The sequence below is a fragment of the Dipodomys ordii genome, unplaced genomic scaffold (genome assembly GCF_000151885.1).
Source record: "Dipodomys ordii isolate 6190 unplaced genomic scaffold, Dord_2.0 Scaffold65, whole genome shotgun sequence".
In the NCBI taxonomy this organism is placed as follows: Eukaryota; Metazoa; Chordata; class Mammalia; order Rodentia; family Heteromyidae; genus Dipodomys; species Dipodomys ordii.
The window spans coordinates 3668593-3685107 of record NW_012267281.1 but is presented as its reverse complement, the minus strand read 5'-3'; the positions used below and the strand labels follow the sequence as shown (position 1 = coordinate 3685107).

Sequence of the window (16515 nt, the reverse complement as noted above, 5' to 3'; positions counted from 1 at the left end):
CTATCACTGACCTTGAAGGAAGACAGTGAATCTCTCTCTCTCTCTCTCTCTCTCTCTCACACACACACACGTACACACACACACACTAAAATGTAGCTATTCAGCAGTTGGCCATGTCACTAAATGACTGGGACACAGAAGGAGTGGGAAGAAGAGAGGGGAGAGGAGAGGCAAGAGAGGGAGAAAGAGCAAGATACCTTAGCTGAAAATAATGAAACGGAATGATGTGGTTAGAAGGGATGGCAGAGAGGGATGAGAGAGCGATATTGATCACGACGCCTAGACTGATATGTTAGATTGTAACCCCTTTGTACAACCACTTAAAGAGAATCAAAATACAATAAAAAAAAGTGCAGCTGATAGCTGCGCTGGAGTGAGCCCCAGCTTCAGGTTTCTTTTGCCCGGTGGGATAGATGGCGTTCACTTCACTACCACATTTTCTGTTCCACTTCCCTCAGGCTGGGTTCCCAGGGAAGTGTGTCTTTGGCACTGCCTTTGATGTGCGACCTAACCTGGTTCGTACAGATGAAGCTGGCCGGCCGTGTGCCTGGCGCACAGGAGATAGCAAATACATGTTGGTAGAATTGATTTAACCTCAGTGTCTTTGGGCTCGCGTTCCAGGAAGCAACACGCTTCCTGCATCACAGCTGGGAAACTCAACAGCACATAAAAATTCTTCCTATGATTTTCAAATTCTTTTGGAATTAAAACCTCCACCTTTCTTATTTTCTCTAGAAGGAGGAAATTAGCTTTCACAGAGGATCGTCATGTTTCGTTAAGGGACAAAATGATTTTTGTCACCTCAGGCTAGCCCTGTGATGTTCTCCATATTGATAAAATTGAAAGTTACGCCAGGAGTACTGGGTCTTTGCACGGGACCTCCCTGGCAGGTGGACAGTCAGGGCCGGAGTGGAGCCTTTGATTACCCGTGAGCCCGAGATGTGGTCTTTCGTAGGCAACTCGGACATGCTAGCCCATCTCTGCTCCTCTGTCCCCTACAGAAGTGTCCACGTTGAGTCCACCCAGGCCGCTGACAGGGGAATCTGTGAAGACAGACTGGCAAGAATTCCTGCCAAGCCAGCTACAGAATGTAAAGTGGTGTATGAATATGTAATAGCAGCCATTATCAGTTGATCCCCCTGTCTTTGGAAAGAATCATTTCATTCATCGTCGAGAGAATGAGGGGCAATTTGAAATGGCCTGAGGTAAGTGGCATTTCATATATTGCCAATCAAATTAACCTTGAACCTTTCTCGGCTACTTAGAATTCTTGGTCTTTCTCCATCGCTGGAAATTAAGATGATGTGTAGAAAACCACTTTTGATTTGAAATATGGCACTTCAAGCCTCCTTTCCCTCCTCCCCGGGGAGTTCTGTGCATCAATCAAACTGATTGAGACTTAAAGTGGGGAAAAGTGACGCGGCCGTGCTGAATGTAGAAGGCACTGGCAACAAAGACATCGCTTCTCCCCTCCTCCCTTCCCTCCAGTATGTGATCAGCAGTGTCTCAGGATCCTCATGACTGAGCAGCTAAACATGAATCCGAAGTGAAATTTTACAGAAATGTGAGTCGGGTTTATCATTCTCACACATGTGATTGGAATCTTTGATATCAAGTAGGTCTCCTTGGCATTTCCTAGCTGTTCTTCTCTTCCTCTGAGCTGAAAGCAGCTGATTGGTAAATGTGCATGGATGGCACTGACTTCCTCAAGCTCAGCACAGAACGCTCAAGAGCGTTTTGTTATTCTGGCCATTTTCAGTAAAGGTGTACACACATGCCCATGAATATACAAACATAAACATTTTCCTTTCTCAATCTGGTCTTCTTGGATAAAATAGACATGCAAGAAATCTACCCTTTTTAAAAACAGGCTCCATCTTACTTCTCAATGTCATTCTGCAGCTTTGAATGGTGGTTTTATTCCAACCGTGCTTCTCCACTCTCTTGTCCCATGCCTCCACTTAGTTCTTCCCATCAGGCCTGCTCTATTTCTGCTCCCTCCACATGTCTGCCTTGTGCTACCTTGTTATATAACCCCCAGGAGTGTTTTTAGTCTCCACTGTCAATCCTTCAAGCATCCTGTACCCATGGAAGCGATTTCTTCCTTTTTTCCCCCCCAACTTTGGTAGGTCTTTGCAGTTACGGTAGGGTACTGACCTCTCATTTTGTATTATGGACATTAGGCTACATTCATAGATCCATGCACACAAGATCTGTGTTTTATCATTTATAAGTATCCAAGCTTGTGGCAGAGGATTTAATAAGAATTGTAAAATGTTACAGCAAATAAAACAAAAATAGATCAGAAAAGGAAGGCCAAGGATTTTTTTTTCCTTGTAGGAGGAGAGTATTGAGAACTGTGCCCTTCAAGCAGAAAGATGGGGTGTTGAGAAACTTCCAGATGCTGGTGAAGGCTTCCAAGATCTGGAGTCCAAGGTCAAGGGGCCACTGGCCAGCAGCCAGAATTTTCTCAAGCACAACAGGGGTTTGCCGATGGACTCTGACGCAGATTCACTCCATCTTCCAGTGTTTTCTGAGCAAGTTCATATAATGATTTTTTTTATAATTCTTTTGACTCAACTATAGACTCTGATCCACCTGAGGTAGAATGAGATGGTGGTGAAGACAGTAAATGAGCCTTGATGTTAGTACTGTTAAGAATTCTGTACTCAAGAAGCAAATATCTGAAAGCAGAACCAGACAAGTGTGATAGGTGTGTGTAAGTGTGCATATGCATTTATATATGTATGGTGTGTGTGTGTGTATGTCTCTGTGTGTGTATGTGTGTGTGTGTAATAGAGACCCAGCTGGATTGAGGATCAAGTTGAATATTGCTGTAACTCTTATCATTTAGCAATAACTCTCCCTAAGACTGAGGAATATAAGAATATAGGAGGTATATAAAGTGATATTCTTCAAGATTAAATGTAATTATAACATTGTCATTTTTCTCTAAATAGCAGTCCACTAAAAAACTACACAATTTCTTTTCCAAACTGACTTTTTCTTTCAGTGCCAGTCCTGGGGCTTGAACTCAGGGCTTGGGCATTGTCCTGCAACTTTTTTGCTGAAGCCTAGTATTCTACCACCTGAGCCACAGCTCTGGCTTAGAGATAAGTGTTTCATAGATTATCCTGCCCAGGCTGGCTTTGAAAAGTGAACCTTAGCCTCCTGAGTACCTAGGATCATAGGAGTGAGTCACCTGCTCCTGGACAGGCTCATTTTTAAAGGACCAGCCAGATGACCAGTCACTGACTGTGTAGACATTGTCAAAAGACTAACACAATAGTGTTAGTCTACTGTACATATTTTGGGTTTATAGTTAGTTGCCTTCTGATATATATTAATTTAGACAAATTTATTATTCAGGTCTAGGAGACTCTGTGAGAGCTGTCACTGGCCTGTGCTGGTGGCTTTATACAGTAGGCACACAGAATTGCTTTCCTGTATGTCCCTGACTGCAGAGATGTTGAATTACCTGGGTGCTGACATGTTCCCTCTGCACTTCCTTTCTCTTTCCTGACGTCTCTGTGACTGTCGTAGTGCATCTGTCTTTCTGTGTTCTAAGTCCTCCCTGTTTCTATTGCACCAGACTTACATGATAATGGGGTCGTTGTACCGGAGGGCTCAGCCCTGCCACGGACGACCTTCTTCTGCCAGGCCCCATTCAGTAGGGTCTGTGGTGATGTTGATTAAATTAACCAAGATGCCAGGTGTGGGAGCATGTGGTTTCACTCTTCATAAGAAAAATTAATAACCGTGGTGCTAGTGGAGTCCCTGGGTTCAATTTGGATAGAATATGCTGCTGTAAAGAGCAGCAATTTGAATGGCAGGTAGGTCTAATTAAAAGAAAAAAAAAGAGCAAAGTTTCTTCCTATTTCCCCGAAAGCTTCACCCACATGGACAAAGAGGAATGTAGAGTTATCTATCTAGAACATTCAGGCTGAACACTGTCACTAGCAAGGACTAAAATCACCTATATGATGGCTGCCATTGCTTAAACTCCCTGAATGATGACCTAACTCTTGTTTTCATCTATCTAGTGTGCAAAACAAGGGCTTCTAGCCTCTTACACCGACTCCCATTTTCAGAGCTGAGAGAACAAAAATCCAAGGATGGTAGTGAAAAATTCTACCATGTCCTTTGGAAACTAAGAATAGAACTTTTTTTTTTAAACCTAATTAAAATTTTGCACTGAAAACCCGCATCGTCTTAACACAGGAGGGCAAGCTAGGAAGGACTGGCATTCAGCATCCTACTGTTCTTTTGTTGTAACTACTGCTGGGGACAGGAGAGCCGGCTGATTTGCCTTCTTACACATCAAGAATGCAGAATTAGTCTGCACATAAATAAAACTTTTATAGTGCACAATAATCCATAAATGGATACTCATTTACAATAAAAACAATTACCCCCTGGATAAACTGTCTCAAGAGCTCTATTCAGGTGGCGGCATCCGACCAAGGATCAAATCTGGTTGCTTAAGAGGTAGGGACTGTTTAATCCTTTCTAGGTTAATGCTGCCCAAATGTGACCCACGCTGTCCCGATCACTGGTTGATAATAGCCATTTTACAAAAGCAGTGGCCGAGAGAAGGGCATTGACAGCATTTTCTCCTACTAGTGCCAAAGACAAGGGCTGGCAGGAAGAATCTGTCCCTTTATGTAATTACATCCGGGGAGCTGCGACAGAGCATTATGAATTTTGTGCTTTCATTTTTCAAAGCCAAGGGCTTTGTATCATGCATGCTCAAGATTCATAATCACTTTTCACATTTTTTTTCCACTGCTCAGAGGAAATGGGAAGATTGGAGTTTAGATACAAATCATCAAAAATGGTTATTCCCTTTTCCAGTGTGTCTGTGGAGGCTTGGATAATATTGTACAAACTGCGGGCTGCCACAATTAGAGCAGAGACAATGAGGACGGTGATGTCAGCCCTCAAACAATGGGGAAGAGGAAAGTTTCTGGCTGACAAGGGCTTTTTCATTTCATAACCTTGATTTCCAGGCTCCTGATTTCACTTTTGTATCTAATTTAGACAAGAACAAATGACAACAAACTGATATTTTAATTCATTTGACCTAATCTCCCTGGTCAATTTGGGTATATCCATTTTTTCATCTGAGAGTTTTCTTTTTTGGTAAAAAGTACGAAAGTGCTAAATAAATAAGTTTAAATTTTTTTCTTCCTTTTTTTGTTGCCCAGAATTCTTTACTGACATAATAACATAATAAAAATTGAATATAGCTCAAGGAAAGAAACTTGGAGAAAAATGTGTTTCTTTTCTTTTCTCAATAAATATTTCCTACGTTGTTTTTCTTTCGATACTCTTTTGATCTTTACTTTTTATTAAGTAGCTGTATTAAGGGATTACAGTTCCAGAAGTCAGGTGATGAGGACAATGCATCTTGGCCTACGTCTCCTTCTTTCCCTCCTCCCGTTCTTACCCATAAATTACAAAGTTCAGCTTTTATACAATGCACCTTGAATGTAATGACTATGTTCACTTACCTTCCCCCTCCATTCTGTTGTAGCTCCATGTCTTCAATACAGTTTAAGATACTTGCTTCCCCCTTTTACTTTGACTGTCTTTTTGTGGCTGTTGTGTTTTTTTAAACCCAGGCTAGCCTTGAACTCACAATCCAGCCTCTGCTTCTGAGGGTTGGGACTGTAGGCACGCACTACCAGGCCTGCTTCCCTGGCTACCTCTTTGACCCTACCTAGTGAATAGATGTAGATGAAAATGAAAAGCGATCTTTAATTCCTCTATCTTCGTGTATAACTTGAAAGTAATAAAAATGGTAATAACGTGATGCTCAGAAAATATCTCTGAGGGCCACCCATTGCATTTGGTGACAGTCCTGTCTGTCTGCTATAGGTCTTGGAACTTGTGGTCACTCTCAGGAGAGCTGCCCACAACGTAAGGGTAAAGAAAACAACCCCGCAAGAATACCAGTCTTGTAACGTGTCTATGTGCAAATATTTACACATGAACTCAAACTAAAGAGGGATTTGACCTTTAACGTGAAACTCAGATTAGAACCAATTTGGAAACAAAAGCATATGGTACCATTGCTGGTGTTTATATAATCTGTAGCTGAGGATGTCTATTAAATATTGGTGTTTAATACTTATCCCGTACTAAGAAAGAAAATAGCTCTGATTTGGAAGACATTTGGTTGCTGTTCTGCTTAGGGGAAAGTAGGATTAATTAATCATCACCTAGTCAGTTGAGCCTTTAGTAATGCAGCAGATGGCTCATAGGATGTGGAGGAAGGTTAAACATTGGAGCAGAACCTTTGTTGTACTCATTATTTATTTTCTTTTTCTATATATTATTGGCATATATTACTTTGTACATACTAAGGGATTTCCTCATGACCTTTCCATAATGCATACAGTTAGATTCTTTATTTCTCTTTCAATCAGCCTCACCTTCTTGGATCTTTAGTTCTTTATTTAAAAAAAAAAGAAAAAAAAGTAAGCCAGGCCCAAAGAAACATAGGTCCCATGGTTTCCCTTATTTGCAATAACTAGTATATGTCTGAGACAAGCAGAAAAGGTCAGATAAGTCGATGTTAGGTGAAATGAACCCCAAGATAAATATTCAAATATTTTTTCTTTCATGAGATTGTTTCTAACATATTTATAAGATGATTTTTTTTGTTGCTTTGTATGTCCCTCCCCCATGGTATAACCCCTGCTTTCACTGTATTTGATGTTGGTATAATTTGTGGAGGGGAAGGGAAAAAAACAAATTGTTTAAATATGGATACAGGTGGACCCATTGCAACAATGAGATGTACAAGTCGTTATGTCAAAAAACAAACTTTACAACTTTGGCCAGGGTGCGGGGGTGGGAGATGGGAAGGGATGGGAAGGGGAAACAAAGGAGGAGGCAACAATGCTTGATAAAAAATGTACTCATTATCTTGCCCATGTAACTGTAACCCCTCTATACGGTATTTTCACAATGAAAAAAATCCAAGAAGAAAAGAAACCAATATTTGTGATAGTATATCGGGAAATTTCAAATGAAGGTTTATAGTTTTGTATTTTTATTATTATTTAGAAACAGGTTTCAATTAATAGTCGGTTTTTGTGTACAATGCATCTTTTGTTGTTGTTGTTTTTGTTGGTCTTGGGGCTTAAACTGAGGACCTGCTCTGTCCCTGAGATTTTTTTTTTCTCAAGGCTAGGACTCTAGTATTTGATCTCCACTTCTGGATTTTAGGTGGTCCCACAGTCTTTCCTGCCTGGGCTGGCTTCGAACTGCAATCCCCATATCTCAGCCTTGGGATTACAGCATGAGCCACCGGTGCCCAGCAACAATGCACATCCATTCTTCTCCCCCACCCCTCTGTCCTGCTTTCACACATGTACACCGAGTGTTATGACTCTACCTACCCACCTACCCTCTCTCTCTCCATTCATCCTTGCCCTTCCCCCAGTCTGTCCTCTCCTTAGGCAAGACATGTTTCAGTTTCCTAATGTTTATTTTGTTAAACTAATGTTGAAAGGCCATAGGAATCTACTCTGTACACACCAAACACCTTAGTCATACCTTTGATCATACAGTGTGTATGGCTCTGTGTCTGTTTCATGCATGTTTATATTTTAGGGCCAGCTCCCATATATGAGCCTGTGCTTTACTCAATATGATGTTTTCCAGGTCCATCCATTTACCCACAAATGACATAATATTATGATCCCTGATGAAAAATTATACACACACATTCAGATACCTATATATCCACACACACACACACACACACACACACACACACACACATTTTATTGCTTCACTGGTCAGCTGGAACGTCTCATAACTGTTTTCATAACCAGGTATTGTGATGCAAGAAACATGAGTATGCAGGTGCCTTTATTTTACCTAATCTTGTGATCTTTCAGATGAATACACAAGAATGATATTGCTGGAACATAAAATAGTTCTATTTTTAGTTTTTTGAGCAATCTCCACACTTCTGTAGTAACTGTGCTAATTTACATGACCAATAATAGTGTATTGGGACTCTTTCCCCCACATCCTCAACAGAATTTCTTGCTGTTTGACTTCTTGATTATGGCTATTCTTGGTGGATTGAAATGGAATCTCAATATTGTTTCAATTGAACATTTCATTCATCACCAGGGATGTTGAGCATTTAAAAAATGTAATTATTAGCCATTTGTACCTCTCCATATGAGAAGTGTCTGTTTAGCAACCTTACTCATTTATTAATAGGTTATTGATTTTTTTGGGGGTTGGTTATTTGAACTCTTTGGATATTCTGGTTATTCGATCTTTATCAGGTGTATTCCTAGCAAACATCTCCCTTTCTGTAGGCAGACTGTAGGCTAATAACTATGTACTTCATAGTGAAGAAGCTTTTTATTTGATGCAATCCCATTTGTTGATGCTCTCTCCTATTTGCTGAGTCCATGGAATGAATAGAATCATTTTTATATGGAATTTTTCTTCTGTTTACTACCAGTGGCAGATTGTAAAGCCCCTAGCGTATCTTTCAGCACCTGGAACACCAGCAGATACGAATGAATTGGTAACGAGGGATTATGACCTAGAAATACTCTTTGCCTTGGTATTTTGTAGGGAAGTTGTATAGCTTTGAGAAAATCATTCTTAAAGCTTGGATTTAAGGCTCTCTGCAGGGATCAGTGATGTCTGGCCTAGCTCTTCTACTTGACACATGAGCTGAACTGTAGGACGGAATCTCAAGGGTGCAGAGCCATGTTCCAGAAAATTATCTGTGCCTTAAACTCAGTTTTCTTGGTCCAGGGTTCCATTTGATAAACACACACACACACACACACACACACACACACACACACACACACACACACACCACACAAAGTGCCTTATACTTCTGGAGAAATCCAACCCTCATCCCACTTATATCTCCCCCAAGTCCTACAGTCCAGCACTAAATGGAGACACAGTGAGAAATCTGTCCTTGGGAGTTAATTTTCTATTCCTTTCATCTTCAAAGTCATCATTTTCCATGCAAGTGGTAAAACTGGCAGAATGGTACCCTTTGTGTCATCTTTCTTCTTATTCATACTGCAAGTAGCAAATGTTAGTGATCATATACTACAGAATCTTATTCATAAAAAATTACCTATATAACACAGAGTGGGAAAATGAGCGCAAGTACTTAAATGTTCAGAAATATGAGCGTTTCTTTCATGGACAAACAGAGGAAATGCATACTTAAAATATAAACTAGATGCCAGTAACTCATACTTGGAACCTGAACTACAAGTTTAGGCTGAGATTCAGAGGAACATGGTTTGAGGCCAGCTCAGGCAGAAAAGTTCACAAGGTCTCTTCTTGGCAGATAGTGGTGTTTGACGGTATACGTCTGTCACCCCAGCTCGGTGGGAAGCTGAGATTGCGAGGATTGTGGTTCCAGGCCAATCTAGGCAGTTAAGTCTGCAAGGTAGTATCCTAATGGAAGGAAGCTGGACAAAGTGATTGTTGACTGTCGTCCTAGCTAAGAGGGGAAGCCAAAAATAGGCAAATACATCATTTTGTTGTATGTTGATTCCATAACAGAATTGATTTAAAAAGTGATTAATTCTAGAGGTATTCAGCACATTTTTGTAGACAAATTTGGGCTTTCAGGATAATTTGGGAAGGGCAGGAGGTAGAGGAGGGAATTTGAATGGAGGAAAGGTATCAAACAGGAAAGGTATCAAAGAACAAGCAGGTAATAGAATGGTATCAGGGTCAGTTATCAACGATACAATTATAAACATCATGATAAATTATATAGAAATCACAGTAGTATAAAATTGTAGTGAGAATACTAAGAAGCAATTTGAATATTGTACACAGAGGATTGGAAACAGCTCTACTGGTTAACTGAAAAAGTTTATTTTTGTTGGACATAGGGCTTGAACTAAGGGTGTAGGTGCTGAGCCTGAGCTCTTTTGCTGGAGGCTAGTGCTCTACCACTTTAAGCCATGGCACCACTTCCAGTTTTCTGGTAGTTACGTGGAGATAAGAGTTTCACAGACTTTCCTGCCTGGGCTGGCTTTGAACTATGATCCTTAGATCTTAACCTCTGGATAGCTACAGGCATGAGCCACTAATGCCTGGCTTGATTGACATTTTTGAAATGGAAATCAATTGAAATTTTTGAAAAGGAAATGAATGGGCTTGATTATTATTATTTGTAGAGGAGCAATTAGATGATGTATGGGTAGAAATGCTTGAAAGCTATAGACAAAAAGATATAACATGAACTGGAAGTGGAGAAAACAGAATATAAATGAATTCTTGTTCCTATGGTTTTTTTAAGAAAACACCAAACCTATTTGTCACTAATTCTTCCACAAGGGTAAAGTTTGCCCAGCCATTTACCCAAATGACCACAAATAAGGCAACACTAAAGCTACCAGCACAATTATGTTCATTGCAGCTTTATTTAACATAGTGATGATATAGAATCAACCCAGACAGCTCTCAGTAGATGAATGTATCAAAAATGTGATATATATATATATATATATATGAATTCTATGCCTCCATCAGAAAGAATGACAGTGCCTATTCATAAGGAAATGGAGACTTGGAAAACACCATATTAAATGAAGTAAGTCAGACCCAAAGAAAGATAGCTTCCATGATTTCCCTCATTTTTAATAATTAGTATATGATTAGGATAATCCTAGCAGAGGATGCAATAGCTCAATAGCTATATACATACGATCATATAAAATGATGCTAATTGAAACAAACTCCAAGATACGGAAACAAGAGGTGTGTGTGTGTGTGTGTGTGTGTTTAGTGTACCGTTTGCAGTTATTTCTGTTATTTGCAGTTATTTCTCCCCCCCCCCCCGTTTTTTCTCTGTGGCCACTGTCTTTGATTTCTGTACCTTTTATCTTGTATATAAGTTTAGATGATTTGTGGAAGGGAAGGGGAACCACAGAAGGGTGTTAACAGAGGGTGAACTAATGCAGTAGGGATACTCTCTAGACACTGTGTTGGCAATGAACTTTATAATTTGGAGGGGGGAGAAGAATTGGGAGGTGGAAGAGGGAGAAAACAAGGGAGGGGATAACACTGTTTGAAAAGAATTGTACTCATTACCTTACTTGGGTAACTGTAACTCCTCTGTATATCACCTATACAATAAAAAATAAATAAATTAAAAAAGAGTGCCCAGCATGTAGTATATCTTTAGTAAATATGTACAAAATGAATAAATGAATTAGGAATATGAGATAACATTAGGAAGGCCAGAGACATTTGATAATTCTATGAAAGAGGAAGGGCAAACTTTTAAATAACAAGACCATAGTTAAAGAAGAGTTCCAATTTGAAGGTTGTCAGGACAATGAGTTTTGAAGCAAATGATGTTGGAAGTCATTGCCAAGGGAGCCTGGATAGAAATTAGCTGTCTCATTGCTTATGGCTTCTTTCAGTGTCCTGGAAATTGATTAGATACTTAGACCTTTTAGTGCTTTGTGTGTGCGTGTATGTGTGTGTGTGTGTGTGTGTGTGTGTGTTAGAGCCGAAGACCTTGAGCTTGGTAGAACAGTCATTTCCTATGATGCTGTGACCTCTAGCACAGTGCTCACATTCCGAGAAATGCTTAATGTTTAACAGGCTGCTTGCTGCTCATTTCCTTAATCACCTTTCAACATCAGAACTCTGCTTTATCAGATAAGGCAATTTTAGCCATAACAGGTGATATTGTTTTGTCCAATCACAATGCATCTCTCGGGATGATATTGTTTTCAGTGCTGATTCAGATTTTTTTTTTACCATATTCAAATGTCCTGTCCCTTGCCCAGAAAGGAAGTTAGAAAATGGTTTCAAAGTAAAAACCAATTTACTATCTCATCCTGAAATTCTAAGATTCATCTTTTGATAAGAGCAGAGGTAGTAGGTTGTATTCTTGGGTTGGTTATATAACATTATGACATTTTCAGCCTTCTTAAAAATATCATGGATTGCTCTGCCCTAAAAATGTTCTAAGTAATGTGCAAAACAGACATCACATTCTATCTTGAGTCTTAGAGTATTATGAAGTCCGTCCCCTGTGGTGGCAAGTTGCAGTCTTGTCTCTATCTTGAGTCTTAGAGTATTACTAAGTCTGTCCCCTGTGGTGGTAGTCAAAGTCTTGCGTGGAGTAGAGCTTAACTTCTGCTATTCACATTCTTGGGTAAAAATAAAAAGGTACGTGGAATATTTTTGCAAGAAATGCTTGTGTCAAATTATGTATTCTGCTTTCTTTCCTGGTAGAAATATTTAGAAAAGAACCCTTTTCCTTCAAAGGTTATGAACAAGTCTGAACTTGCCTTCAACTTGTACTCTATTGATTGGAGACTCTACCGTACAGCTGGCGGCACCCAAGGACCTGCCTATGGGGTTAGTCATGATTCTAGCAGAACTGTTGCAACCGATGTGGATGGAGAAGCTGTAGTGGCGATACGTCTGTGCTTATAAACACATACCGGTGAGGGAGGAAGGCTTGGGATTGGTTTTCATTTGCAAATAAATCATGAAGGATGGATGATAAATACCAACTGGTATCATGGCAGTACATCATCACACACAGCATGGTGGAGTTGGCTGTATGTATGCTGTTGCTTCCAGTTCTTAAGAGCTAACCTTGTACAAACTCTGGTTTCTCCAGCAAAAAGCCATGTGATGAAGCTCTTGGTGGAAGTTTTGTTGGATCCTGCAGGCAGCCAGAGGTGACACAGAGGATGTGTCACCTCAGGAACTGTGGCTTACCTACCCGAAGGACCTGGCACTTGACGTAGATTGCCTTTAACTGAGGGGTAAATGTGGGACAATGGAGCATGAGGTGCCCTTTCCTGCATAGTGTCCATGACTTGGTGGCTGGGTTGCGTCCTGGCAGCTAGAACATGAGCGGCACCAGAAGTCAGGCTGGTGCCCATAGAAGAACCTTCAGGAAACCGTGTTGTGAACCCCTTTTTAACAATTCTATTTCTCTTTCTGGGGCAAAGTTAGAATCCTATCTATTTCCAAAGGTTGGGAAAAATGCACATACTATTGGGAACACTCTAGAACACTGTTCAGCAAGCATTCATTTCATTTGAAAATGTTCTTTACCTTTCTTTTTTCTCTCATGAAAACTCTTTTGAGGCTGTATAGAAACATTGTTACAGGCTTTGACAGATGGTGGGCATCTTGATCTGTAGTCTGACCACCCGCCTCGCCTGGCTTGTTTCTGCCTGATTTGCCTTTGGCTTAGCATCTTTGAAACCTTGTGGAAAGGCAAGTGAACCTTTAGAAAACTGGTCATAGGGCAGAAATAAATTCCTTTCCAGAGCTGGGTGTGGTGGCTCACGCCTGTCAGGGTCGCTAGGTGGGAAGGTGAAATAGGCAGAAACAGGCAGAAAAGTTCATGTGACTCCACCTCAACCAATAAAAAGTTGAGTGTGGTGATATACACCTGTACTCTCAGCTATGCAGGAAGTGTTACTGGGAAGACAGAAGCCCAGGCCAGATCAGGCAAAAAGCAAGACCTAAATTTGAAAAATAATAAAACCAAAAAGGGCTGAGGATGTTGTTCAAGTGATAGACGTTTGTTCAGCAAGCACAGTCCCTTGGATTCAAAACCTCAGTCTCGCACCTTTGAAAAATTCCTTTCCAACCAATCCAGATGCCCCTCAGTAGATGAATGGATCAAGAAAATGTGGTATATATACACAATGGAATTCTATGCCGCCATCAGAAAGAAAGACATTGCCCCATTTGTTAGGAAATGGAAAGACTTGGAAAAAATTATATTAAGTGAAGTAAGCCAGGCCCAAAGAAACATAGGTCCCATGGTTTCCCTTATTTGCAATATCTAGTATATGTATGAGTCAAGCGGAAAAGGTCAGATAATATGATGTCAGGAAAATGAACCCTTAGATATGTATTTTAATGTTTTTTTTTCTTTCATGCCTGTGTTTCTAACGCATTTATAAGATTATCTCTTTGTTGCTTTGTATGTCCCTCCCCCACAGTATAACCCCTGCTTTCACTATATTTGATGTCAGTATAACTTGAGGAGGAGATGGGGAAAAACCAGTTGTTTAAGGATACAGGTGGACCTGTTGCAACAATGAGAAGTACAAGTTGTCATGTCCAAAATGAGCTTTACAACATCGGTGCGGGGGGGGGGGGGGGGGGAGGAAGGAGAAGGATTGGGATTGGGGGGAGGGGGGAGGCTGGGAAGGGATGTGAAGGGTAAACAAAAGGAGGAGGCTGCAATGCTTGGCAAGAAATGTACGCATTATCCTGCCCATGTAATTGTAACCCCTCTGTACAGTATGTTCACAAATAAAATAAAAAAAAAAGAAAAATTCCTTTCCAGAGAAATGCAAGTTATATTTCTCTGTCTCTGTCTCTGTCTGTCTCTTCCTCTCTCTCTCTTTTTTTCTCTCTCACACACGTATATCTGCCTTCTTCTATTTCAGGTGTGTGAGTTATTATGGACTTTTTTATGTGAATATGATCTAAAATATTTTTCTAGTCTGTCGTTTCATTGTTCTTAATCATTATTTTGAAGAGAAAAAAATATATTTTTCATTTTGCTGAAGTCCACTTATTATGTGCCTGGTGATATATCTGAAAATTATGCAACCAATTCAAGGCCATGAGAATTTTTCTCTTAAGAGTTTTGTCATTTTAACTCTTATATGTAGGTCTCTGATTCATTTTGTCTTAATTGCTCAATGATAGGATTCCAGTCTCAAATTGTTTATTCTGGATAAACCCCCAAATGCAATTATCCTACTTGAAAAGTTAGTATACACTTATACTGGTTTTTTCCTCTCAAATCACTGACTCCTTTGTTTATTGACTCATTTTAAAATTAACTTTTCCTTGTGCTTTGATTTGTAAGCTTTGGTTTGGAACTAAATTGCATGAACTGCATGAACATATAAACTCATGTCATATTTAAACATATGAAGGAATCCCGCCTGGTAGAAGGACAGAAATGTTTTATGAGTGTTCCAAGGAAGGCCTTTTAGTTGGCTCCTAGTTTTTTGGTGAGAACTTGGGTTTGAAGCTCTACCATGTAAGCTATTCCCTCAGCTCCTTTTGCTGTGTTTTATTTTTTACATAGAGTCTTGAGCTTGGACCTGTGGCTAGCCTGGCGCCTTCATCCTTCTACTTCTGTCTCCTCCAATGATTTGGGTTACAGGCACACACTACAGGAAGCCCGACCCCTTACATTAGTTCCATAAACAGCATATAGTCCCTTTAAGTGAGTTGATAGCTTCTTTTCTGCTTCTTCAGAAGACCAGAACCTTTGCATGGTGCTGAGCTTTAATTGTCTTGATCTGTAAAAGCAATAGCTCTCATTATTGCCAGAAGAGCCACAGATCAATATTCTAAAAGGAATGTCTCTTTTTTGGGTTCACATTCCTCAACAGTTAATTGGCCTACAAAAAATTAATGTAACAAGCCTTCCGTCTGTTGAAATGTTTACTTCCTAGTTTACTCAGGAGGTTGCTCATAAGGAAAGATCTGTCTCTGGTACATTGTTGACATTTTTCTCTGGAGCTCCAGCCCATAAGCTGTCTGGGCTTGTGGGCCATTCCTGTGTTTCTCATCAGTAGCAATCCTTAAAGGGAACACTTACTCATTCCCAGAGTCTCACTGGCTTCATTTTCCAAGGGAGGAAATCCATTTGGAGGAATTTGCAGTTCACCTGTTCCTTTTTTTTTTTTTTTTTTTTGTCGGTTGGTCAAGTTGTGGGGCCTGAACTTTGGGCCTGGGCACTGTCCCTCAGCTCTTCAGCTCAAGGTTAGCACTTTACCACTTGAGCCACAGCTCCACTTGTGGCTTTTTTTTGCTTATATGATGCTGAGGAATTGAACCCAGGACCTCATGCATGCAAGGCAAGCACTCTTACCACTGAGCCATCTTCCCAGCTCCAGTTCACCTGTTTCTTCTAACATTATAAAACCCATCGAGTTCAGGCCTGTGAGCCCAGGGCTCCCGGCCCTGGCTCTCTGCAGAACTGCTTTATTGGAGTGTTGGTAGAGGATCCTAGCCCAATTTGGTGGCCATGATATGAGAGAGTCACTAGGAATCCTAGCCACGACATTCACTGTAAGGATGAAGTCAAGTAATCTTGTTTCATGTAAGAACATTTCTAGAACTTGATGTTCTTCCCAGATTCCCCAGGAGAGAGAAACTGGGCCTTGATTTCTCAGGAGGCAAAGTAGATCCCCCAAGATCTGATCAACCACTGTCCATATCTACAGACCTCCAGTTTGATTAATTAAAGAACTTATTATCTTCAGTTCTTTATTTTTTTAAAGATTTTCTTCTTCTTCTTCTTCTTTTTTTTTTTTTGTCGGTTGTGGGTCTTGAATCTGAGTCTGGGCGCTGTCCCTCAGCTCTTCAGCTCACGGCTAGCACTCTACCACTTGAGCCACAGCACCACTTCTGGTTTTCTGGTGGTTTATTGGAGATAAGAGTCTCACAGACTTTCCTGCCCAGGCTGGCTTT

General features: G+C 40.4%; 1 protein-coding gene across 1 annotated transcript in view; it reads left to right on the top strand.

Annotated features, from left to right (window-relative positions):
- Positions 1-966: 966 nt before the first annotated feature.
- The window catches only part of LOC105990508, a 71078-nt gene continuing 55529 nt past the window's right edge, over positions 967-16515 (top strand). The window contains exons 1-4 of the mRNA XM_013022953.1: positions 967-1110; positions 2341-2541; positions 8498-8602; positions 12277-12453. Of these exons, the coding sequence (XP_012878407.1) occupies positions 967-1110; positions 2341-2541; positions 8498-8602; positions 12277-12453 (627 nt within the window). The remainder of the gene's footprint in view (positions 1111-2340; positions 2542-8497; positions 8603-12276; positions 12454-16515) is intronic.